We start from the raw sequence: 23506 nt of genomic DNA on the forward strand, positions 1-23506 counted from the left end.
CAGTTTCGTTTCCATGACTAGAGTTCCTCTAGTAAGAGTTAGGACACCCCGGTCTGACTCCTGATTGGTTCCGCCATTAATGGGAGAGACGTTAGTGGGAGTGAGACAAAGCTATAAGTGGGAGTGAGACAAAGACCCATGAAAAGTACGAGTCGGGAGGCTGTCTCTCTCGATCGTTCGCATAATTCCCCATTAATGGCGGACGGTGTCCTAACTCTTACTAGAGGAACTCTATCCATGACGAGACAGACGAGACGGAGACGACATCGCGAAACGTCAAGTCACGCTACGTCTCGTTCTCGAATCGCGCGATATATTGCGATATATTGCGAGTGGTCGCGCGCGCGAAATTGTACAGTGTACAAAACGAAGGAAATTATTTTTACTGTTTATCAATGCGACAGACTGGATTATGTACGGCTGAGTTTCTAAATTCATTGCCAGCTCTGAAAATCTATAAGTATACGTTACGCGTACTACGGGCCGATATCACAGTCTCCGATTAACGTGATCCTCCGATTAAACTCACTCTGCATCTCTTTCTAACTGTCCCCCTAGAAAGAGACGAAAAGACAGTTAGAAAGAGATGCAGAGTGAGTTTAATCGGAGGATCACGTTAATCGGAGACTGTGATATCGGCCCTACGTCTTACACGTCGCATTTCCATGATCAATCCTGTTAGTTTTTTCTTGACTCTTTTCCTTGGATATTAAGGCCGGTATCGCCGGTATTCATAGTCAGATCTTATATATAAAGATTGTCCAATATAAAATGGTATCATTTCAGGTTAGGTCCCCGTGGTCCAGTAGACAGATATCCACGTAAAAAGATTCTATAACGTATCATTTTTCATACAAGCGGTATATTGCACGATCAACTTCTTATCTACATCTGCTTTGTAGATTGCACCTTGGATGATACTTTAATTACACTGTAAATACGATAATGCAGCCAAATGGAGCCGAGATGCACATATATATTATACATACATGACCATAATTTACCATTGGTTAAAGATAACGTGGCCTCAGTGAAGAGATAACATTTACTCTGAATTAATCTTGTAACAGGAAATTGGTAATCCAACATTTGTAATTACGTATCCACAATAAAGTTTACATCAATCTACAATTGTCAATTTTCTAAACATATATTTTTTCGAGATTTATAAAGATTTCTATTACAATTGTAAATTTTCGATTCGAATGCCGTCCAATTATTGAAAATTTACGATAAATTGACAGCTATACATGCATGCTTATTTAATTTAGATTAAATATAATAATAAATGTCATTTAAAATTTTGTCTAGGGTTTTAGCGGAATTACAGCGTTTCATAAAAATGTTGAACTGTACACATGAATTATATAGCGTCGATCAATAATAATGTGATCTTTGTCCTAAAACAATATGGAGTGCGAATCTAATCTAATCTCTAAATATGAAAACAAAACAACATACAGAAATAGAATTCTCGTCGAGATTTAATATCAGTCAGGAATAAAAGACTCGTCCAACAATCATTGCTTTCACTACAAGTTTTTACTGGCAGGATGACGTTCGTACATATCTGGTGCGCCGTACTGATCCTCTGTGTGACAGTAGAGGCATATGTTAGTGTGATGACAAACTGGGATGAGAATAATTTTGTGCCATTTTCAACAAAAGCACCCAAATACGATCCAACTTGGTCTAGTCTAGACAGTCGACCGCTTCCGTCCTGGTACGATGAGGCAAAGTTTGGAATCTTTATTCATTGGGGTGTATTCAGCGTGCCCAGCTTTGGCTCCGAATGGTTTTGGAATCATTGGAAAGGTTGAACATATCTACTATCTTAGTTCTTATATTAAAAAATACTATGCAGATTAATGTGATATCTTATAGAATTCTATAAATGATATTGTAGAGGAGAAATTAACTACAAAATTTTCCGACTTTATGAGAAAAAGGTATCCTCCAAATTTCACCTATCAAGACTTTGCACGAGACTTCACTGCTGAATTCTTTGATGCTTCCGACTGGGCAGAATTATTTCAAGCGTCAGGTGCAAAGTATATCGTACTGACAAGCAAGCATCATGAAGGATATACACTGTGGCCATCAACGTATTCATTCAGTTGGAATTCTATGGATGTGGGGCCTCAAAAGGATCTTGTTGGTAATGAAGACATATATCTAATAACAATAAGATTTTGCATTAAATATAAACATTTTTATACATATTCCTTTTCCTGAAATAGGTGAACTGGCAGAAGCAATTCGAAACAAGACACATATAAAGTTCGGCTTGTATCATTCATGGTTTGAATGGTACAATCCTCTCTATGTAACAGACAAAAGAAACAATTTTACAACAGATAGATTCGTCACCCATAAAGTGATGCCAGAATTCCGTGAGCTGATAGAAACGTACAAGCCGGATATAGTTTGGTCAGATGGAGATGGAGAGGCAACGGATACTTATTGGAAATCAAAGGAATTTTTAGCCTGGCTATACAATGAAAGTCCTGTAAAAGATACAGTAGTGGTGAATGATAGATGGGGCATTAATATATCATGTCATCATGGTGGTTTCTTTACATGTGCTGATCGTTTTAATCCTGGTAATTTATTATTATGCTTGTTATAATTAGAATTATCTAAATTATCAAAATGTAAAAGAGAGTAATAACTGATTAAATTGTTATATTAACAATAATTTGCTTCCCAGGTGTACTTCTTCCACATAAGTGGGAAAACTGTATGACTATTGACAAAAAATCCTGGGGATATCGCAGAAACGCTGTTTTATCCGAATACTATACATTGGCTGGATTAGTAAAGGAGTTAGTAATTACTGTAAGCTGCGGTGGAAATTTACTGTTGAACGTTGGACCAACAAAAGATGGTATTATTACACCAATATATGAAGAAAGATTGCGTGGAATGGGTAAACATCTTTTATATCTTATCAAATTTTTCATTAGTGTCTTGATCGATTCAGATATAAATTTTCTGATAATCTTAATGATATACAAGTAAACTTTTTGTTTCAGGCGCTTGGCTAGCAATTAACGGCGAAGCTATTTACGATACTAAGCCTTGGACAGTACAAAATGATACCTTAACTGGAAGTGTATGGTACACTATAAGTAAAAATAAAAAACAGCTATATGCCTCAATTCTAGAATGGCCATATGGCCCATATGATAATATCTTATCGTTAGGCTCGCTTAAACTTTCGGAGAATTCTCAGATACATCTACTTGGTTATTCGTCAGTAATTCCTGTAAGTGTATTACTACTTTTACCAACCTTTATGTTATAAAAATGGTGATAAAATAATTTTGTACATTTGTTTTAGTGGAAACAATCCGATAATAAGCTGGAAATAAATTTACCTCCTAACGCACACAAAGGACAGCCAGCTTGGGTATTAAAGTTTAAGGAAAATAATCATTGAATGGTTGAAGACACAGTATTTTATGTATAGATATAGATTTTTTCATCAATATATATGTATTTACTATATACGTATGTAATACATATACTTACTAAGAATATATTTCGTCTGGTAGACAAGTTTAGAATTAGAATTAGAAATATTTAGAAATGTACTTAAATCATGAAAAATAATAAATATTTATTAAAGTACTTGGCTGCCATGCCGTGCGCCTTAAAAGTTTGCATAGAAGAATACATGAGAAAACTTTAATAGAAATATTTTCTATTATATATAAATATGTTAATATCAAATTTACATCACTTAAAACTAAAAACAAAGTATTTATAAACTTTTGTAGCATTTTTGCAAAATCGTTCCAGATAAATAAGTTACAATAAAAAAACTTTATCTCGTATAATCTTTCCTATCTCCTCGTAACTCAAATTCATAATCATGCGATCTTGTTTTCGTGAGAAGCAAAACACAAGTCGAGATGAATCTCGCTCTCGAAAACACAATTGGTAGGGAATTGTTATAGGATGTAAACATTAAACTGTGTGTGATGAGATCATTAATTAGCACATAGCGATCGTTCTGTAAAATTGAAACAGTTAAATAATACTGCATTTCGATATAAAACAGATATTTTTTACAAAAAGAAGAAAATTCTGTAGCGTATCATTCGTCGCATTTAAAGCAATTTCGATCTTATCTACGGCTGCTTTCCGATATTCCCTGTCAGTTTTGAAAATTTATATAGTTTACGTCACGTACACTATAGATTTTCAATATTGGCGGTATAATCAGGTATAATGTACGTGACAGTATAGATTTTCAATACAAAACCTAACCTAACATCCATTGTTTTCCCTGTTCCTTGTCCCTTCCTTCTCTGTATTTTAATTATACTGTATTTTTTAAACGTGGATAATGACCAAGACACGAAGACGATTGTGGTCAATTTTCAAAAATAATGTAGCTTATGAAAAAATAACATTTATAATACGTTGATCAATGTTATAAAATGAAGACCGTTAATCTAATAGTAACTGCGTAGTTATATGACAATAAATAAAGCTTGTCAAGTTTACAATTATTGTTTTGAAATATATATTGCACTTTTCTATTATCATAATTATGAACAAGATTATGATTCAATCATTAAGGAAACCGGTTTGCGTTTAGTGTAGTTTAATATAACTAAATATAATAAAGAGCATTGTTTCAACTCTCAATGCTTTTTGTGGAATTATTTTGTAAACAATGGCCGCTTAAATTTTCCATTCAAGTTGTATTGGTATTGATAAATAATATAATGCCTGGTTTAAAAAATACGCGGTAACGATATCTAATCTCGAAATACGATACAAAACAGAAATATAATCTTCGTCGAGTTTTAATACAAATACGGAGAGAAATAAAAGACCCGTTTGATGTCTGTTGCTTTCATTAGCTCAAGTCTCGTTGGATCAGAATGACGTTGTTTGCATATATTTTGGGCGCTGTGTTGATTTTTGGTGTGTCAGTGAAGGCACATTATAACGTGATAGCCAGAACAAATGAAGAGGAGAATTTGGTGTCGATTTTAACAGAAACACCCAAATACGATCCAACTTGGTCTAGTCTAGACAGTCGACCGCTTCCGCCCTGGTACGATGAAGCAAAATTTGGAATCTTTATTCACTGGGGTGTATTCAGCGTGCCCAGCTTTGGCTCTGAATGGTTTTGGAATAATTGGAAAGGTTGAGAGTGTTATTATATTTTTTATATTTATGAAATATATCATGTATGCAGACTATTTATACTGTTATTTATATACGTGATGTTGCAGAGGAAATTAACTCTACGAAGTACTCCGACTTTATGAAACAAAGGTATCCTCCGAATTTTACCTATCAAGACTTTGCACGTGACTTCACTGCCGAATTCTTCAATGCTTCCGAATGGGCTGAGTTATTAAAAGCATCAGGTGCGAGATACGTTGTATTGACAAGCAAGCATCATGAAGGATACACATTGTGGCCGTCGACATATTCATTCAGTTGGAATTCCATGGATGTGGGACCTCAAAGGGACCTCGTTGGTAGTAAAGCTACATATATAACAATAAGATTTCGCATTAAATGTAAACATTTTTATAAGTATTCTTTTTTTCCTATGAAATTTCCAGGTGAACTAGCACAAGCAATTCGTAACGAGACAAACATAACGTTTGGCTTATACCATTCCATGTATGAATGGTACAATCCTCTTTATGTAACAGACAAGTTAAACAATTTTACAACAGACAAATTTGTTACTCAGAAAATAATACCAGAGTTACAGGAGTTGATAGAAACGTACGAACCAGAAGTAGTTTGGTCAGATGGGGATTGGGAAGCGTCGGATTCTTATTGGAAATCAAAGGAATTTCTAGCATGGTTATACAATGAAAGTCCTGTAAAAGATACAGTAGTCGTGAATGATAGATGGGGTAGTGATATGCCATGCCAACACGGTGGTTTCTATACGTGCACTGATCGTTTTAATCCTGGTAAGTAATGTAAAATTATAACATACTAATACGAACTACTAATATGTAATTAGTAATATTAGTAGTATATGTAATATGTAATATTATTAAATAAAGATTTGCATTATACATAGGTAGGTTTATAAATTAATAAAATTTTGCTTTCTAGGTGTACTCCTTTCACACAAATGGGAAAACTGTATGACTATTGACAAAAAGTCCTGGGGATACCGCAGAAATGCTGCTTTATCTGAATACTATACATTGGCCGGATTAGTGAAAGAGTTAGTGATTACCGTGAGCTGTGGTGGAAATTTACTGATGAACGTCGGACCAACAAAAGATGGCATTATCACACCAATATATGAAGAAAGATTACGTGGAATGGGTAAACATCTTTTGTATCTTATCATATTTTGTATTAGTGTCTTAATTGATTCAGATATTAATTTTTTTGATGATCTTAATGATATACAAGTAAATTTCTTGTTTCAGGCGCTTGGCTAGCAGTTAATGGCGAAGCTATTTACGATACTAAGCCCTGGACAGTACAAAATGATACTTTAACAGGAAGTGTCTGGTACACATTAAGCAAAAATGAAAAACTATTATATGCCTCAATTTTAGAATGGCCAGATGATAATATCTTATCGTTAGGCTCGCTTAAACTTTCGAAGAAGTCTCAGATACATCTACTTGGTTATTCGTCAGTAATTCCTGTAAGTGTGTTGCTATTTAGATATGTTATAAAAATAGTTAAGTAATTTTGTTCATACATTTTAGTGGAAACAATCCGATGAGTTGAAAATAAATTTGCCTCCTGATGCACACAAAGGACAGCCAGCTTGGGTATTAAAGATTGGTGATTAAATAATGTACATATATTTTACTAAGAATATATTTTATATTGTATATATTGTTTTCAAAAATACATATGAAAGAAAATGACATTTTTTAGAAAATGACATTTCCATAGAATTTTTCTGTAACAAAAATATCAAATACAATGCAGCGTATTGTAATCATAGTTATAAAACGCTTCAAAGTAAGTTAAAAAATTAAAAGAGATACCAAGCACCTCTTTGTTATTCCACAGATAAGCAAATGCTAACAGAAAAAATATTACACGTGAGCTACTTCGTACAGATAAGCTCCAAGTAGTTTTGTCTGGAAATAATAAAAAGATAAGTTGTAAAGATAAATCGTTTTAATATATCGATTTTTTAAAAATGGTCAATTAGCAAATTTTTAGCTGCTCTACCAATAGTTATGCTTACCCCTTGGATGTAGTTATATACGTTTAACTTTTCATTTTGAGAATGTGCACCATCGTCACCCTGGCCGACTGGTAAGAGCAATACATTTTTACCAGTAACTTCCTGGAAAGTCAGGGTAACTGGTATTGACCCGCCTTCCCGAGAAAGGTCGGGTTCTACATTGTAAACATGTTGAGTTGCTTTTCGGCCAGCTATGTAATTCGGATGGTCGGGATTCTCGGACCATGGTTTGCCACCGTGGAACATGCTCACGTTCATAATATTTGGGCTACCTCTGCTTTGCCATTTCTTATTTATATAAGCGATCACCTTCTCGGTCGTCTTATCCGGAGTCATGTTAGGCACTATTCTAATCGAAAACTTGCCAATAACTTTACTCGGAATTACTGTTTTTGCTCCTGGCTCACTGAAAGCACCTTCTATCCCATGAATAGACAAACTGGGCTGCCTCCAACGATGCATTAAGAGCTTGGTCTGCAAAAATTGGAATAAATCGGGACATATATTTAACATGCATTTTAAAATTTATAAAAAAGAAAAGAGAAAATATACATGCACATACTTTATCTTCCTTATGCGCAAGTTGTTTAGTTCCAACTGTTTCCCTAAATTCATCTACATCAAAATCTATATCCTTATAACTGTCCAATTCAGCTTTTGTCAATTCTGCCACATTATCATAAATGTCGTCTATCAAAATGCGACCGTTAACATCGACCAGGGTATTCATTAAGTAAATGAGATCTGCCATAGCTTCATATATACATCCACCAAAGGTACCACTGTGTAAGTCCTTAGTAGCGCAATTGACTTCTATTTGGAAATAGCAGATGCCTCGCAGACCATAAGTGATACATGGTTTCTTGGTGCCCAACCAATAATTATCAGATATGCAAACGTAGTCTACGTTCTTTAAAAAGCTGTCTTTCCTTGCCCAAAGAAGTTCATCCAAACCTTCACTGCCACTTTCTTCCATTCCTTCAAAGACAAACTGTACAAAAAAATTCCAGCCAATTAAAATAAATATAATATTGTAAATTAGTTGACAATATACCGAGTAAAGCATTCTTTATTTCGTTAAGAAATACCTTGAGATTAACAGGGATATCGATCCCAGTTGCTTTGTAAGCTTGCAATGCGTGTATCCAACAAAGAACCGGCCCTTTGTCATCTGTGCTGCCTCGACCGAAAAGTTTTCCATCTTTTTCAATAAGAGTGAAAGGCTCGGTATCCCATCCATCCTTCTTTAGCGCAGGCTGTACATCCAAATGTCCATACAAAAGTACAGTTTTCTTTTTCGGGTCTGAGCCAAGACTACCGAGTAGTACAGGAGGGAGTGGGATTTCACTGCCATCAGGGAGAGGCTGTTTGCCTACGTCAGCTAATTCCGTAGTCGCTCCAAGATTTTTCAACCTCACTTCTGCCCACTTCATCATTTTAATCACTTCGTCTCTGTGATCCGCCCATGCTGATACGGACTTGATAGCTACCGCCTCTTTCAAGTTATCTATATATTCCTGTTTATGCTCGTCTATGTACCTATAACAGCGCAAAAAAAGAACCGAATGAAAGTGAGCAAAAATTACAAACAAAACGTACGCATAAACGACTGTATACGTTGAGCCTGACCAAAAATGTCTTTCTACGAAATTAGCTTTCGTGAAATTAGAAATGCTTTAAAGAATAAACGAAACGTACTTAAACAAAGTTTCCAAGGCCGGTGGTAATGCCATGACTGTTAATATTAATTCCGTTAGAACGCACGAACGCAGATCAAACGTAGTGGCTGGAAGCTGGAACGCAACTGCCAACTCAACCTGGTTTGGCGAATCTGGTGGTACTCTTATAAGATAGTATATCTTCCTCTCCCCTTTACTCTCTCGTTTCCGCTCTTTGAGAGAGCACACTCAGCACACGCGAAACTTACGATAACACAATACCTCGCTCACTCACTCACTGTGGCAGGAATGTGGGATATCGGTTAGCACAACAGCTGACAACAATGACTCCTCGTTATTATTCGAACGTGGAACCAATCAAAATAGATTTCACATAGAAACTCACGGAAACGGTACGCTATTGTTGCAGAGTGTCTTGCGTTTCCGCGTTTATAAATTATTAAAAATTATTAAAAATTCGTCAGCATTATTTACTTAGTATTATTCTTTTACATATGCCAGATAAAAACGCTCGTATTATCTACTGTGTAGGTATGATGGATATATGACTGCGGAATACACAACATGACGTAGAACATCGCTTTTCAATTTTACTCTTCTCGTAACTCTTGTTTTTTTTCTTTGTCTTTATAACATTTGAATATTTGACACATTATACACTTATCTTGTTTTGTGTAGCATTTCGCAGATAAAAAATTTTATTTAATGTAAATAAGAATTGTAAAAAAGAGATAAGAGACTGGATATGTTTTTCATTCTGCTCCGAATCATACGAAAAAGACGATTGTTGCAAAAAAGTGTCGTTACTATGGTGTAAATATGTATGTTAATGAAGTATTTTAATATTTTGTTCCTTTATCAAGTAGACTGTTAGAGAATAAAGCTAAACGTCAAATGTTAAAGGTGCATTTTCAAATGAATAAATTCCCATCTCACATATTAAAGTAATTTGGACTAAATACCGATAAATTTAATCGGCGATTAACTCAATCGGCGAAATTGCCTACGTCAACATTTCTCGTTATATAAAATGTACTCATTGTTAATTCTTATCTAATTTCTCTCCATATGCCAAACAACATAAAATTAATAATTTTATCCGTTATTAACAAAATGACATAGACATTATTAACCCTATAGGGGCCACACATCGATCCCGTTGGAGTAAAATGTTATAATTTATAAGATAGTCTTAAAAGACGTCCCTGATGAAAGTTTTTTAGTTTTTTTAGTTTTTTTAAATGTGCATAATTATGTACACAGGCCCCTAAAGGGTTAAACAATTTGCAGTTCCTACATGTATATCTTTCTTTCCATCTGTCAAATAGCAAAAAAAAAACGAAGAATTTTATGTAAATATATAAATAAAATAATCCTCTTTTATATGTTAACCCTCCATCAGTAATTATGTTTTTACAAATTCGTCATCGTTCAGGATCGATGCTTCAACACGCATTGACAGAAACTGGCGTCACCGCGGCAGCAAAATCTCTCTACGGTCTACCATAAACTTTTTTTAGGGGGATGGGGTATCAAACACTGCCTCTTCTCCACGAAGAAATGCAAGAAAAAAATTTTGCTGGGGGCTTTAAAGCCCCAGATTGCTGACAGAGGGTTAAATAATAGAGGGTTAATGCTTATATATGTTAGCAAAATGCTGCAGTTGCTTAAATTGACAGTTAATCACCGATCAAATTAATCGAAATTTTGAAAACTAGGAACAGTATTCGTAATTCGATCGTATATTTAACATCGTTTTAAGTACAAATTTAATTATTTTAAGATGTTAACATTTCGTTGATTAGATGGAATCTTAAGATTATCTAAATCTAAAAATAGACTTAAGCTGATCTTGAAACAAAATCGATCCATGAATGTCCAAGTTCGCTCTATGTCCCTATGATCTCGAGGTGCCGTGCGGTCATTTCATTGGCTGGACGGACTCTTGAGATCATCCTTGAGATCAGATAGATCTTAAGATCTTACATACAGGATCGCGCTACGAATACTGCCCTAGGACTCAGCACCACTTTAGAAACTATGATATTAATCTTCTTTATTTCGTCCTTGATTTTTAATTAGAACGCTATTAATTTCTCACGTCTATCATTATCGTGTATCGAGCGTTCATCCAAGTGCATTTACCCGGAAACTATCCCTGCAATGTACGCAATACGCATGTCGCGCGGTCGTCGAAGGGGCAGCTCGACCCATGGTCCTGCCGAGTGCCGACCCAGCTTGACTTCAACGTTGTCCCCTGTACTCTTCGGCTTTTCCGTCTTTCTCTCTATATAATGTCTACCCCTGTATATCTATTTCTTTCTAAGCGCAGAATGAACGCAGTGCAGCTACAAGGACGCATGCATCGCTCTGTCAAAGCTCTTGGCGCGCAAGCGCAATTTGCCGGGCAATGTCAAATAGACCGATTCTTTTCCTTCTCTCTTTCTCTCTCCCACTTTGCGTTTGCGTTAGATAATCGTTCTCGCCGAATGAAACGCATCTCGAGCATGACGCCGGCTGCGGAAAATGCGCCGCGCTGTCGCGCTCGTTGACGCGATTCGCCACGCTTGTCCTTTCTCTCTCTCTTTCGAATCCTCGGAGTCCTCCACCGTGTGTGCGTCGCATCGCGATTTCCGTGAAATCGACGCACGATTGACGGAATGCCAGTGAACGCATCCGTGGCTTTGCCGGCCCGTTGTTCCGTAACAAGGCACCCGGTGGAACGTCGCTCCTCCATGAACCGCGACTCCGTGCGCTGAGTCGTGCTTCGTTGGCATACATCAAACAAACATCGACTCGAATGCTCATTTATTACGCTCATACATCAACTGTTAACGAAGCGAAAGCGGAAGCTCCAACGAAGGCAGAAGTGCAAGGCTGTAATGCATGTGTTAAACGCGTTCAATATCACAATCTCCAGAATTGTTGAGTCTTAAATTAGGTAGGTAAAGGGATGAGAATCGTACCTGGCCGTACTCCAATATTCATGCTATCTTCAACTTGCATCTTAATTTCTATCTAAGAACATACTTTTAATATTTAGGTAGGCGATAAGAAGAACTGGGCGCAAAGATGGTACGCGTGATAACGGTGCACAATTTCCTGGGACAGAATGTCGCCCAGATCGATGAACCCACGGCGACTTGCACGGCCATCAGCCAGGGGCAGGAGATGCTCCTGCTGGCGTTGCCCACACACTGCGTGGAGGTATGGGAGCTGATGAATTCGGACGTCAAGTTGCGCACTGTTTTTCCCACGGTGGACATGATCAATCAAATGGTACACTGCGCCAAGGGAGACTACGTCGTGACGCTGGAATCAAAATATCTCAGAGACACTGCGAGCAATAATCATGCAAATAGAGCCACTTCTAATTTTGTAAGGATTTATGTAAATTGGGCTACGGCGAAGGATCAGAGTCAGCCGATGCGAGCCAGGATTGCTGGGCGGGTCACGCCGAGCTTAAATCGACCCTTGAACAGCTTGGAGATGATAGAGTTACCTCTGAGCGTGCAACCTACGTTAATCGCTTGCTGCCAGTGCACCGGGAATTTATTGGTAGCTTCCGGAAACAGTGCGATTCTACATGAGTTCAAGATCGAGACTCAACAGGTATCAAAGATGAAATTTATAGATTTTGAGCCTAGACCGTGGTCGTTGGGATTCACATTTATACCTACGCGCATGGAAATCATGGAAGATTTTATAGCAATCATGGATAATACAAATTTATCCGTTTTTCGTCTCACAAACTCGATGTACGAAGATATTGACCAACTTAGCTCTTTAACTTCCACTTCTTCTTCCGTCGACAAGACGTCCATATCCACAGATTCATCTCTCGTAGATAATAGCAGCAACCTTGGAAATGATGATATGTCACTGCAGGGAACAAATGTAAAGCACAAATCTATTGATCAAGATTGTCAGTACGCGACACCTAAAAATAATGAAACAGTTGTGACCAATGTAAAATCTAAAGATAAAAAACACAGGGGTACAAAGGGAAGTACATGGTATAAGCCAGAAGTAGACGATTTCAACAAAACGAAGGCAAGTAATAATAAGAATTACATAGACTGGGAGCACCTGATATGCAACGAGAAAGATGAGATGCAAAGGCTAATTGCGCAAGGAATTATTGATCCCTCTTCACAGCCATTGACGGTGAATCTGCCACTGATAAGTTTAGAAAGGGCTGGTCCAGGTCACGCTCTCAGTCCTTTTGTACTAAATTCAGCGGACATAAAAATCTTCATCAAGACAACTTCGCCTGACGTAGGCTGGTCTGAAAATTATATGATAAAAAATTTACTATGTTTAAAAATCAACGCTGGGAATAATAATGCCAAGGTAGACGGAATTCTAGAGATCTTCAGGTGCCTCGTATTGAAGCCGCTGTACATGAAGAAGGAATGTAATATCTCCGGTGTGAAGAAATCTATGTTGCGATCCGATAGGTACAGATACTTGCAAGGTGTAAGTTGTTTCGTTTGTACTACGCAGGAGGGATATCTGTATCACTTCTCAGCGGCAAGCAGCGGTTCTCTGGATGCGACGTGTCTGACCACTTATCCGTTCACCGCACCTGTTCATCACGTGGCGCTGGAGCACACGGTACTTCACGCATTGACCGAGGCCGGTCTCGAGTCCTACACATTACGTCTTTCTCATCATATCGCGAAATTGTCAAACAGCACGGACAGCGTTAGAGTAACTTGCCCCAGTGTCAACGAACCGGTAAGCCTTATCGGTTTAAGACCGTTCCTGGGAATACAGAAGCTGTTGCATACGAGAAGCTATATAGTTCTGCTAGCTAAGGCCGACAGTTCTTGGACCATGTACTCTTTGAATCTACCGAAATTCGAAAATGTATATTTCGATATATTGAATGCAGCAAGGAGTCATAAATCCTCCAGTCCGAGCACTTATCGACATTTGCTGGGAGAGGCACACGCCTTGATACGCTTGGCGAAGGATGTTTCGTACGATGGCGTGGATAACGAGGAATTCGACGATGCGACGCACAAGAACGATCTCAAGTTGAAAAACCTCTACAATCAATCGTGCGCGTTGCTCGCGGATTACTATATACGATCGGAGAATGAATCGGATTGGGATTTGTGTATTCCTTACTACAAGATGTCCGGGCTAAAGCCTTCGGAGGTGTTATCCAGGAAATGCAGTCAGGACGCACAGGGACTCCTGACGTTCTTAACGGATGCGCTTCTCACGATGAAAAGCGGATCCGAAGCGGACGCGCTTTTCCAAGGATTTAATATCATAGAAATCATCTGTAAACTGGAGAAGGAGGATCTGTTGAAACTAATCTTCGGGAGTCCTGTGCTGAGGGAGTACGCCAACGAGAAACTGAAAAATCTTCTGCTAACGCACGAAACCGACGATGTTGTTAAACTCGCCTTGGCACTCTTATACATTCAGGCCGACAAACAGGAACAAGCGGAGAAGGCGTTGGAGCCAGTTTCCGTGCGATGTATCAAGCAGATTGTTTTGGAACGTTGGGAACTGCTATTCGACGTAACCGCAGTGAAAAAGAGGAGTCCTATGATCACTACTTTCTCGGACTTTGCCGGTATCTTGATGCTCATAAAGAACACTACCTTCGCCGATATCCTGATACAATTAATAGAAGACGAGGGTGCGTTGTCGTTGCATCAAATCATACAGGTGTTCCTGGAGTATTTGCCGTCGCGAGTCGGAAGGGACGGGCACAACGCAGCTGCCACCCTGCAAGTTTTCCTCGAGAAATATCTACATAATTATTTCAGTTCGAAATTCATGATGGAGTGGGCACAACCTGTAAATAAAAATCAGATACGCTCGGATTTTGCTCTCATTGAGGCGTTCAAACTATTAGTGCGATCATACTTAGGCAAATTAACTCAAACAAGGGTGTATAAAACCGATCTCAAGGAGGATCAGGGAGAAAATGATAAAGAATACTTCATGTTCGCCAAATATCGGCCGAGCTATTTGAACAAAATGCCACCATACGCCAAAGATTACCAAAAAATTTTAGGCATGAACGATTTTAAGGATTTAGAGAATTTTAATAACGCATCCGAGACCGAGAAGATTATACCTAAGGAATTGTTTAAGCTGCAATCCATACTGTCGTGCGAATTTCTGCCGGTCGAATGTTTGCACGAGGTCAAGCAATTTCTCGGAACGCAAAATATCGATGGAAGCTTGTCTCTCAAGACATTATGCATTCAGAATACGGAAGAAGTGACGACAATTCTAATGGATAGTTGTCCACAAGCTGTAGTACAGTATGCGAAGGTATTTTTAACACATACACACACATGTAACATGTGATATCGGGTTTTTATTCAAACATTTTGCCAGGAGATTTACTGTCTGTTTATCATGTTGCAGGATAAATATACGAAGGACACTGAGTGGAAGCATCTTATTGAATTAACGCAGGACAAAATTGCCACTTCAACGACGCAACAGGAGTTACAACTCTTGTACACGCAGATCATGAAAGGTAAGTTGAACACAATAATATGAACGGAATGTGAAACAGATAGTATATGTATAATAAAATAATCTTTTTTTTTTCTGAATTTATAGAAATCCTGAATTATTTGCCACATGCATTACCTATGAAAAGTCTACATCGCATCTTACCGAGAGATGACATGGCAGCATTTCAAAGATGCACCGAAATGTGCAATCAAATCATGCATGCGGATCATGTAAAATCGTTGATAATGGAAACCGGACAGCAACTTTTGACAACTCTAAAGTTGTGAAGATAGGTTTCCATTAAATATCATTTGTTAGCTAATTTCTAGACAAGGAAGTGATACTAAGGAATTACGAATATAAATTCGGATATCACGTTTTAACAATGATATCGCGAAAGACTACTTTGTGTGCACTTATACTCGCAGATTAGCCATTTCTACAAACATTTCAGACATATGTTCCTCCTGATTAATGCAATCACATAAACTGATGTTAGTTAATAGTTGTGCTGATGCACGCATTTTTAACGATAAATAACTTTCATCAATTATTTAAAAAAATTCGGAGGGAGATATTATAAATAGAATTTGTCTATAATTAACTGTTGAATCATTCTATATAGATATATTATATTATGACTAAAAATATAAAATCTGTCCCAGAGCAAAGATAATAACTTAACACATAAAGATTGACATAAAATAATGTATACAAAAATTATAAATTTGGAGCACATTATATCTATATAAGAAAATGTTTTTAATTATTCATTAATTGAATTTAGAAATAATTATATAAATGTTTGAATGCTCTACGCAGATTATATCAAGATTTATTAATATTAATTACATCAATCGAATTCGTTCTGCTCTGGAACAGAAGGTATGTCTTTAATGAAATGAATTTTACTAAAATAGTTTTTATCAAATCTGTTGATCCTAACGAGTAGTTTTACGTAATCGATTTTTGAGTGTTACAAAACATGTAACTTTGATGTGCCTTTAGCAATGATTTCTCTTTATTGTAAATCTAATTATGTTAGAATGATTAATAATATTTATAATTCATCATAAAAAAAATAAATACATAATAATCTATAGCAGTTACTTTTTTATCCTATACCTTGTTCATAATTTTATCCCTAACATAGTAACCAGTAATCATTATTAGAATTACAATATTAATTAAAAAAAACATAGATTTCGAAATTTTTATTAATGTTACAGTAGTATTAATATAAATTTTTAATAGGCATAACAATTTTGTATATATGTGATAAAATAAATTCTAAAATAAAGATAATACAGGGTGTCCCAGATTTTTTCCGTACAAACTTTAGTAATATGTTCTATGAGCAGAAATAAGAAAGAAATGTTACATAAACATACGCCCCAAAATGCTTTATTAGAAAGTTATAGCAAAAATACGAGATGTATAAGAAACAATTTTACTTAAGTTTGCATTTCAAAGTGCCGCCAGCCCATATGTCAATATAAACTATACATCGATGCAATATGGAACTTATTACCGTAGGAATTTGAACTCGTCAAGCATAATTGCAAATAAACATTGGTAAAGACTGTATGATGCGGCACTCTTCTGCTAGGAAATCTTCATTGATATTCTCTAACAGAAGCCTTTACATTCCCTGTACACAAACCTGAATATAAAATAAATATCCGTGTATTCTTCGTTTGTTAAAACTCACAGCATTTTGAGACAATATTCTACGAGATACTGTTCATTACTAGTATTCATACAAGTTTCCATGATTACCTTCAATCATTTCAAATAGTAAGCACGAAGAAGCAGATGAGATAAACATCATCGAACGGTGTATCACTTATGTACATGGCATGTTACATATCTATGGCAAGACCGTTATTATTTCTTCAATACGAAATTCTGACTTTTAAGGTAACGTTCTAATAAAGCATTTTGAGATCTATATTTATACAACATTTCTCTTTATTATTTCTGATATTCTATTTCATAGAATATATTACTAAAGTTTATACCGAAAAACCCGAGACACTCTGTATAACAAGATCCAAATTTGAGCAACTTGAATATTTTCAATAGAAATAAATGTGATACAATCTTAACAGTTTCGCAATAGATATAAAATATATATTTATACCTACTATTTTCATAAAAATAAAAATAGATATTAGGAATGTAAGATGTTAACAAATTTCTATGGCTATAATAAATTGCCCTGAAATATTATTAAACTGTTATTCATGTTGTTTAGTGTTAATGATAAATGAGCTAATTGTCCCAGTTTTATATTTCTTATATACAGGATATCAGAGTTAAAGAATCGGTACAATAAAAGTGCGATAACTCAATATCTTGAACGTCTTGCACATCTGTATATACATTTTCTGTGTTTAGTTGACTAAATATTCTAGAATTTAACTTTGCTAAATGTTTAAAGAACGTATTGAAAAAAACGTTTTATTATTTTTGGTTGATTACCTAATCCGAATGTATTCCTGAATAATCCATATAAAATCCATATAAAAATGAACCGTTGTATGAACCTTCAATGCATTTGCGACCGTCTACATTATTTCAAATTCCCTGTTCAGTTTTGACAAATCTCTAGAAGAATATGGGTATTTTAGATATAAATAACTATCATAAAGTTTTTATACATTAATCTGTATAGAATGTTGCATAAAATGTTACCTGTTTTCTATAGCTTCCATCAACTCATATTTATGCATCAACGATATAACTAATCTTAACGTAGACCATATTGTGTTTGACATTGCTTTAGAAGGTACGTTACTAGCTCGTGGACCTCTCCCTGCAGCTTGTTGATTCAATGCTGTCAAAAGATGCTCGCCTGCCTCTCTGTCATATCATAATAGTTTCATCGATACATTGCTAATATTTTTCTTGTATAATTTAAAGTCTATATTTACTTATACGCTCCAAGATTAACGCAAGATATGCCCAAATTGTAACGTGCCCTAATGAATCCAGGCGATAATTCTAAGGCACGATGATACGCATTTACAGCTTCCGCCGATCGCTGACCATTAGCTAAAGTGGCACCCAATCTATTCCACAATCTGGAATCCTTTCCAAAAAACATACATTCAAACATGAGTGTTAGTTCGGATATATCCCAACAGAAATAGATTGCGCTTACATCAGGATGCACGTGCAACGCTGCTTGGAAACAATCCACAGCTTTGTTGTAATCGTTCGATAAATTAAACAATATACCTAATCCACACTGTACGTCCGCATCGATTTCATCCGTAGGATTCATTCTTGCGGCTTGAATATACAGATCTTTGACTTCATCATATACTTTTCTAAAAAAATGACATGTAAAAAAATATTCCAATATTAAAAATCATTTTTTACTTACTCGTACAATAAAGTAGACACGCTCAAATTCGAATGTTCTTCTTTTTTAAGATTAGGTTCCGAACCTGCAAGATGGTTGTATTTTTCATTCTTTAGTAACCATTCCTTTAATGTTAGACAGGCTTGCTTTTGATAAGACTCATTTGCATAAGAAGCTGCTAATGCCATGAGAGCAACGCTGTTCGATGGATCCAAACACAGACAACGATTTAAAGCAGAGATGGCCAAAGGATCCTGCTCGTTCTCGGCTTGTGTTTTGCCAAGGAGTAGCCAGGCTTCAACGTTATTTTCATCCTGTTGGGCAGCGGCTTCAAAACAGAGTACAGCGCTTGGTAAATCTCCCGCCTCTAATCGTCTCTTGCCTTCTTCCAATGCATTTGGCAAATCTTTCATAGGGTTTGTCTCACAGAAATCATATTCCTTATTAAATGGATCATAATATGTGTCGAATTCTGATACCCACGGGTGCGTGGAGGAGAGTCCATCTGCAGAGATCTTGTCCCATTCGTCTTGAAATCGCTTCCATAATGACTCTATATTTTCTTCTAGAATATCAGTCATTCTTATATTAATAATCACATATTGTGTTTAAAGATATATGTACTTATTTTTATAAAAAGAAATTAAAAATATTACCCGTAACAGGATTTTTCTTTGTAAATTCGTCTACCCATGTACCCGCAGCTTCTAATTCCTCTTCTACTTTATTCAACACTGTATTGTCATTCGACACTGTATTGTCATCGTTGACAAGACTAGTTGCATCATTATCTATAAATTGTTCTACCCATTCTTCGCTTGTACCATTCAGATTTGCCGTTTGATTGCTTTCTATTGGAATGTCACCTTCTTGTGCCATAAATTTCATAAACTTTGAATACGCAAAATTTGGATCGTTGTCCTCCTTAGCTTGCGCGGCTTCATTTTTGTCGTTACCGTCACGTACGGTATTCGTATTACATTCTAGAAAATCTTCTGCCCATTTTGGATCCAGACCATATTGATTAATCCTGTCGAGATCCGCGTCTTTCTCTTGATCTTGAACAGGTAATACAGATTCGTTCCATATATTGTCCGCCTGCAGTTCCTACAATTCATTTACGACAATTAAATACTTTACAATGCTAAAAATAAATATAATTGCACGCAACGATAATGAATTTAATGAAATTACGTCTAGAGTCTTAGATGTAAGGTACGAATTTTCCCAAGCTTTGTCCAAGTCACTCTTTAATTCCTTCATAATCTGCGGCCCAGCTTTTGGAGGATGATTAGCCTGATCGATCTCCCTCATTTCCTGCAGTAGATTGTCCATTCGAAACGTCTGCGGGCAAGCGGACTCCCCCAAGAACTGTTGAACCAACTGATCTGCGTCCGGTACTTGGAAAGCCTCTGCCGAACTGAATGGCTGACGAATTCCTTCCTCCTTGAAGCCATGATCTTGCACATAGTGCGACGTCAAACGTGTCAGGGGACTGGGACCTCCACAGTCACCTTCCACTAACTCACGAAATGCCATCTTTTTATATCGTTACTGGCTTCCTGCATAGGAAAACAAAACGATTGCTGTTTTATCCTTTTTATACACACCCTATAGAAATATTATCTGCCATATCATCCACGTTAAAATATTAAGCGTACATCGAGTCCGACAGTGGACACTTAAGAAACATTTAAACGGAGCAGCAACATGAAATGTTCTACTTCTTATCTGGTAAATAAAAAGGCCAAACATCTTTATTATGTGCGATATGTAATGCAGAAAGTTATAGCTGTACATAAAAGTGAGGGTCAACGTATTAATACGCATGAAAGGCATAATAGATAGGCAATCGCGAATGCTCCGATTTTGCATTACGTGGAACGAATCGTTCAATGACAAGAAGATAGCCGCGACCTGGCGCTCGCGGTATCCGAAGTGAGCGCCGATTGTAAGGAAGAATACTTGCCGCGTGTGAAGTTTGGCGTTAGTCAGCCAATTTCGTCGGGGCCGTCCCTGCCCGCCAGCAGCGTAAAAACGACAATTAACGGAATCACCTCGGTGTTTCGTCACCACCCTCGTTCTTCCCGTCCTTGTTGTGATACACTCCGACTACTCCGAGTTATTCTGACGTGCGTTCCAGAATAGACAGCAAGATTTTGATGATCGAGACTTTGTACCGGAATAACTGGAGGAGGGAGAGGCCCGGAGAGGAGATACGAGGACGAGGACTGGACTCTCGCTCTCGCTAGTGATCGAACGCGCGCAATAGATCGGCGAGGACGGCGAGTGGGAGAGAAAGAGAGAAAGAAAGAGAGAGAGAGAGAGGGGAAGCGCGAGAGAAAGAGACAGAAGGCGCAAAGAGAAATGCCGGATGAGAGATTTGTTCGTGAATTTTCTCAGGTGAGCGTGGGTGAGCGCTAACATTCTCCTTCTTCCGACGAGATGCGGAAATACGCCGATTCAAAGGAAAAAAAAAGAAGAAAAAGAAAATATATTAATTAACCTTCCCTTTTAATAAAGAACCCGCGCATTGCATTTCCGTTTTATGCGCCATCTGTACCTCGACGCGCGCGGCGCGAGGTGTGCAGGTTCGCGCTCGCGGCGGGCGATGGAGCCGATGGAGGGACGATAGGAGCGCAAGGACGCTGATTGGCTCGCCGTTTCGACAGACGATACACCTGCCTGCGATTCTCGAAATTTTGAACCGCGATATTGCGATTCTCGAAATTACCACTTTCCCCCGTTCCCCGGGATGGGACATTTCGCGACGGGTGCTCCGGGGACTGTCTCGTACCTTTCGCGATCGTTCTCGCCCGAAAAGGGCAATCGCGGACGCGAAGAGTGATCGCGAGTGTCTTGTGAAGTGCCGTCCGATCGCCGTGACGTATAAAACATTGAGTGTCATCGCCGCTATGCTTGGAGTAACGGGATCTCGGGGAGTCGCAGCCTCTCTGGTGAGCTGAGAGTTCGGAGCATCTCCTCGGTTCTCGACACTTTCTCGCCCGGGTGCATCGCAAGCGGGACGAATGCTCGGCCATTAGCAGGTATGCGCATATAATCTATAAAATTGGCAGCGTCATTGATGTGCTGTACGTCTTTGATGAATTGTAATTGACGGCGCGGATGCGCTAGAGATCCATCAAGTGAGCTTCGTACGATCGTATCTACGATGGAGTATGTATATGTAGTATGTACAAGTACGCCAACGACCGGTATCGCAAAAAATGTGAAGCATTATCTAATTGTAGCGAATGTAGCGATTAAGCGTAGATGGTAACGGAAGAAATATAGGTAATATTAACCGTCAGTAAACATTAATCGTAACGTTAATCCCATGGTAAAGCGAGTTAATGGCCTATTTACACCGATCTCTTGATACGCGTATCAAATAGTATATTTGAGCTGATCAGCCAATAATCAAACTAATTTATTAGTTATTTACTATTTAATACGCGCATCAAGTGATCGGTTTAAACTAGGCCAATGGGTTAAAACGCACACAAATTATACTTCTATATTATATATAAATATTTTTATGCACAGTGATACACAAAATTGCATAAATATTTTTGCATAATATTTTGTAATGCATAAAAATATTTATATAGTATAATATATAATATAGTGTAATTTGTGAAAGTACATAACAGTTTATATTTATAACATATACTTTATATTTTGCGAAGTTGAATTTTGTTTTTACTTCGAAAATAATTTCGATTGATTAGATAAGAATGTCGGGAAGTAGTATAGTATTTCATGGAAAATTAATTGGATTAAAAATTGACAATCGTGCTCTAAATATACATAGGGCAATTGTGCGATTACATAATAAAAAGATTAGATGTTTTTTGAGAATAAACCAAAGGGTCTATTTTTAAGGAAAAAGCAATATTTTTGATATTTGATTAGCAATAAACGAATATAGGTGTTATATATAATTTATCGCCAAGAAGTGGACTTGGTTCACAATTTTCTCCTTAACTCACACCATCCATACTCCATACTTCATACTCTATACTCCATATTTCATATTCCATACTCTTTTATTTTAATCTTACTACGACACACTTTTCCATCAAACTCTTATCTTTTACACCTAATTTATTTAATATCCTTTCCTATCTCCAGCACACATATCCTCTACATTTCCATATATCTAATCCACCCATACCTTCTTACACTCATACTTAAATCTTTGACCTCTGAGCAAATAGGTATATAATTAAAAATAAACTGCACATGTTATTTGCGTGCTTTTTTTAAAAATTACTTTTTAAATGATTACTAAATTAGTTTCGTTTTTGCATTATTATCGCTAACGTCACTCGTATATCGTTAATCACTCGCATTTATTGATATTTAGAACAAGAAAAACTGTATGATATTGCAGATATTAAATACATATAAAAAACATATTAAAAATCTGCATTATTCCAAACTTATAAATAGAAATAAAATATCTTGAATACGATAAATCTTCAATACAAGAAATATTGGGCATATTATTTGTTGATTAGATATTTTTGCGTTTCTCATAGATGGTTGATTTTTTAAGATGCACAATTTAGCATCACGCATGTGAACATTAAAAAGAGTATAAATAATGCATGCAAATTACAAGTACCAGATCAAAATATAATTGTATAATTATATATTTAATTATATATAATTATGTAATCATATAATATTAAACTAATTACATAATTGTCTGCGTGCACTATGCTTTAATAACAGATACGTTTT

The 23506-nt window shown here is 36.8% G+C and overlaps 5 protein-coding genes across 9 annotated transcripts; 3 read left to right on the forward strand and 2 right to left on the reverse strand.

Moving 5' to 3' along the window:
* The first annotated feature begins 533 nt into the window (after positions 1-533).
* LOC139780010 (alpha-L-fucosidase-like) lies at positions 534-3633 on the forward strand. The gene is made up of 9 exons (XM_071718564.1): positions 534-677; positions 787-821; positions 903-1077; positions 1312-1815; positions 1907-2158; positions 2241-2603; positions 2711-2929; positions 3036-3268; positions 3344-3633. The coding sequence occupies exons 4-9, from the start codon at positions 1554-1556 to the stop codon at positions 3440-3442; spliced, it is 1428 nt and encodes a 475-aa protein (XP_071574665.1). The 5' UTR covers positions 534-677; positions 787-821; positions 903-1077; positions 1312-1553; the 3' UTR covers positions 3443-3633.
* A 263-nt stretch (positions 3634-3896) lies between these two features.
* Positions 3897-7173, forward strand: LOC139779535 (alpha-L-fucosidase-like). 5 transcript variants are annotated; one of them, XM_071718019.1, is made up of 8 exons: positions 4248-4399; positions 4878-5166; positions 5256-5507; positions 5595-5957; positions 6106-6324; positions 6432-6655; positions 6720-6811; positions 7033-7173. In XM_071718019.1, exons 1-7 carry the CDS (start codon positions 4355-4357, stop codon positions 6804-6806), a joined length of 1479 nt encoding a protein of 492 aa, XP_071574120.1. In that variant the 5' UTR covers positions 4248-4354; the 3' UTR covers positions 6807-6811; positions 7033-7173. The 5 variants fall into 5 exon arrangements, with proteins under 5 accessions (XP_071574281.1, XP_071574339.1, XP_071574120.1 ...); XM_071718180.1 differs by lacking the exons at positions 4248-4399; positions 7033-7173 and adding an exon at positions 3897-3945 and having other exon boundaries at positions 6720-6884; XM_071718238.1 differs by lacking the exons at positions 4248-4399; positions 7033-7173 and adding an exon at positions 4097-4238 and having other exon boundaries at positions 6720-6884.
* On the reverse strand, positions 6821-9229 carry Cndp2 (Cytosolic non-specific dipeptidase 2). Its single transcript, XM_071718483.1, has 5 exons — positions 8912-9229; positions 8302-8752; positions 7776-8204; positions 7214-7687; positions 6821-7103 (listed from the first exon to the last, which is right to left on the reverse strand). The coding sequence occupies exons 1-5, from the start codon at positions 8944-8946 to the stop codon at positions 7059-7061; spliced, it is 1434 nt and encodes a 477-aa protein (XP_071574584.1). The 5' UTR covers positions 8947-9229; the 3' UTR covers positions 6821-7058.
* Positions 9230-11263: 2034 nt separating this feature from the next.
* Positions 11264-16487, forward strand: LOC139778791 (BLOC-2 complex member HPS3). Its single transcript, XM_071716920.1, has 4 exons — positions 11264-11833; positions 11936-15195; positions 15292-15406; positions 15493-16487. Exons 2-4 carry the CDS (start codon positions 11965-11967, stop codon positions 15672-15674), a joined length of 3528 nt encoding a protein of 1175 aa, XP_071573021.1. The 5' UTR covers positions 11264-11833; positions 11936-11964; the 3' UTR covers positions 15675-16487.
* Positions 16488-16586: 99 nt separating this feature from the next.
* Positions 16587-21041, reverse strand: Pex5 (peroxin 5). The gene is made up of 8 exons (XM_071717038.1): positions 20727-21041; positions 19952-20319; positions 19414-19864; positions 18779-19322; positions 18554-18722; positions 18324-18481; positions 18085-18252; positions 16587-17997 (listed from the first exon to the last, which is right to left on the reverse strand). Exons 2-8 carry the CDS (start codon positions 20294-20296, stop codon positions 17958-17960), a joined length of 1875 nt encoding a protein of 624 aa, XP_071573139.1. The 5' UTR covers positions 20297-20319; positions 20727-21041; the 3' UTR covers positions 16587-17957.
* Between the last annotated feature and the right edge of the window lie 2465 nt (positions 21042-23506).

This window comes from Temnothorax nylanderi, unplaced genomic scaffold (assembly GCF_030848795.1).
Source record: "Temnothorax nylanderi isolate EJ_2023f unplaced genomic scaffold, tnyl_v1.0 TNYL_tig0001_pilon, whole genome shotgun sequence".
Lineage (NCBI taxonomy): Eukaryota > Metazoa > Arthropoda > Insecta > Hymenoptera > Formicidae > Temnothorax > Temnothorax nylanderi.

Coding starts and splice junctions, on each gene's coding strand:
- LOC139778791 (XM_071716920.1), top strand. CDS start 11,965: ATGGTACGCGTGATAACGGTGCACAATTTCCTGGGACAGAATGTCGCC. Junction 15,196..15,291: donor CTGTAGTACAGTATGCGAAG/GTATTTTTAACA, acceptor ATCATGTTGCAG/GATAAATATACGAAGGACAC. Junction 15,407..15,492: donor GTACACGCAGATCATGAAAG/GTAAGTTGAACA, acceptor CTGAATTTATAG/AAATCCTGAATTATTTGCCA.
- LOC139779535 (XM_071718019.1), top strand. CDS start 4,355: ATGACCAAGACACGAAGACGATTGTGGTCAATTTTCAAAAATAAT. Junction 5,167..5,255: donor GTTTTGGAATAATTGGAAAG/GTTGAGAGTGTT, acceptor GTGATGTTGCAG/AGGAAATTAACTCTACGAAG. Junction 5,508..5,594: donor ACCTCAAAGGGACCTCGTTG/GTAGTAAAGCTA, acceptor TGAAATTTCCAG/GTGAACTAGCACAAGCAATT.
- Pex5 (XM_071717038.1), bottom strand. CDS start 20,296: ATGGCATTTCGTGAGTTAGTGGAAGGTGACTGTGGAGGTCCCAGTCCC. Junction 19,323..19,413: donor AAAGAAAAATCCTGTTACGG/GTAATATTTTTA, acceptor CTGATATTCTAG/AAGAAAATATAGAGTCATTA. Junction 18,723..18,778: donor GTGTCTACTTTATTGTACGA/GTAAGTAAAAAA, acceptor TCATTTTTTTAG/AAAAGTATATGATGAAGTCA.
- Cndp2 (XM_071718483.1), bottom strand. CDS start 8,946: ATGGCATTACCACCGGCCTTGGAAACTTTGTTTAA. Junction 8,753..8,911: donor GCCTTGGAAACTTTGTTTAA/GTACGTTTCGTT, acceptor GCGCTGTTATAG/GTACATAGACGAGCATAAAC. Junction 7,688..7,775: donor TTGCGCATAAGGAAGATAAA/GTATGTGCATGT, acceptor CAATTTTTGCAG/ACCAAGCTCTTAATGCATCG.
- LOC139780010 (XM_071718564.1), top strand. CDS start 1,554: ATGACGTTCGTACATATCTGGTGCGCCGTACTGATCCTCTGTGTGACA. Junction 2,159..2,240: donor GCCTCAAAAGGATCTTGTTG/GTAATGAAGACA, acceptor TTCCTGAAATAG/GTGAACTGGCAGAAGCAATT. Junction 2,604..2,710: donor TGCTGATCGTTTTAATCCTG/GTAATTTATTAT, acceptor TTTGCTTCCCAG/GTGTACTTCTTCCACATAAG.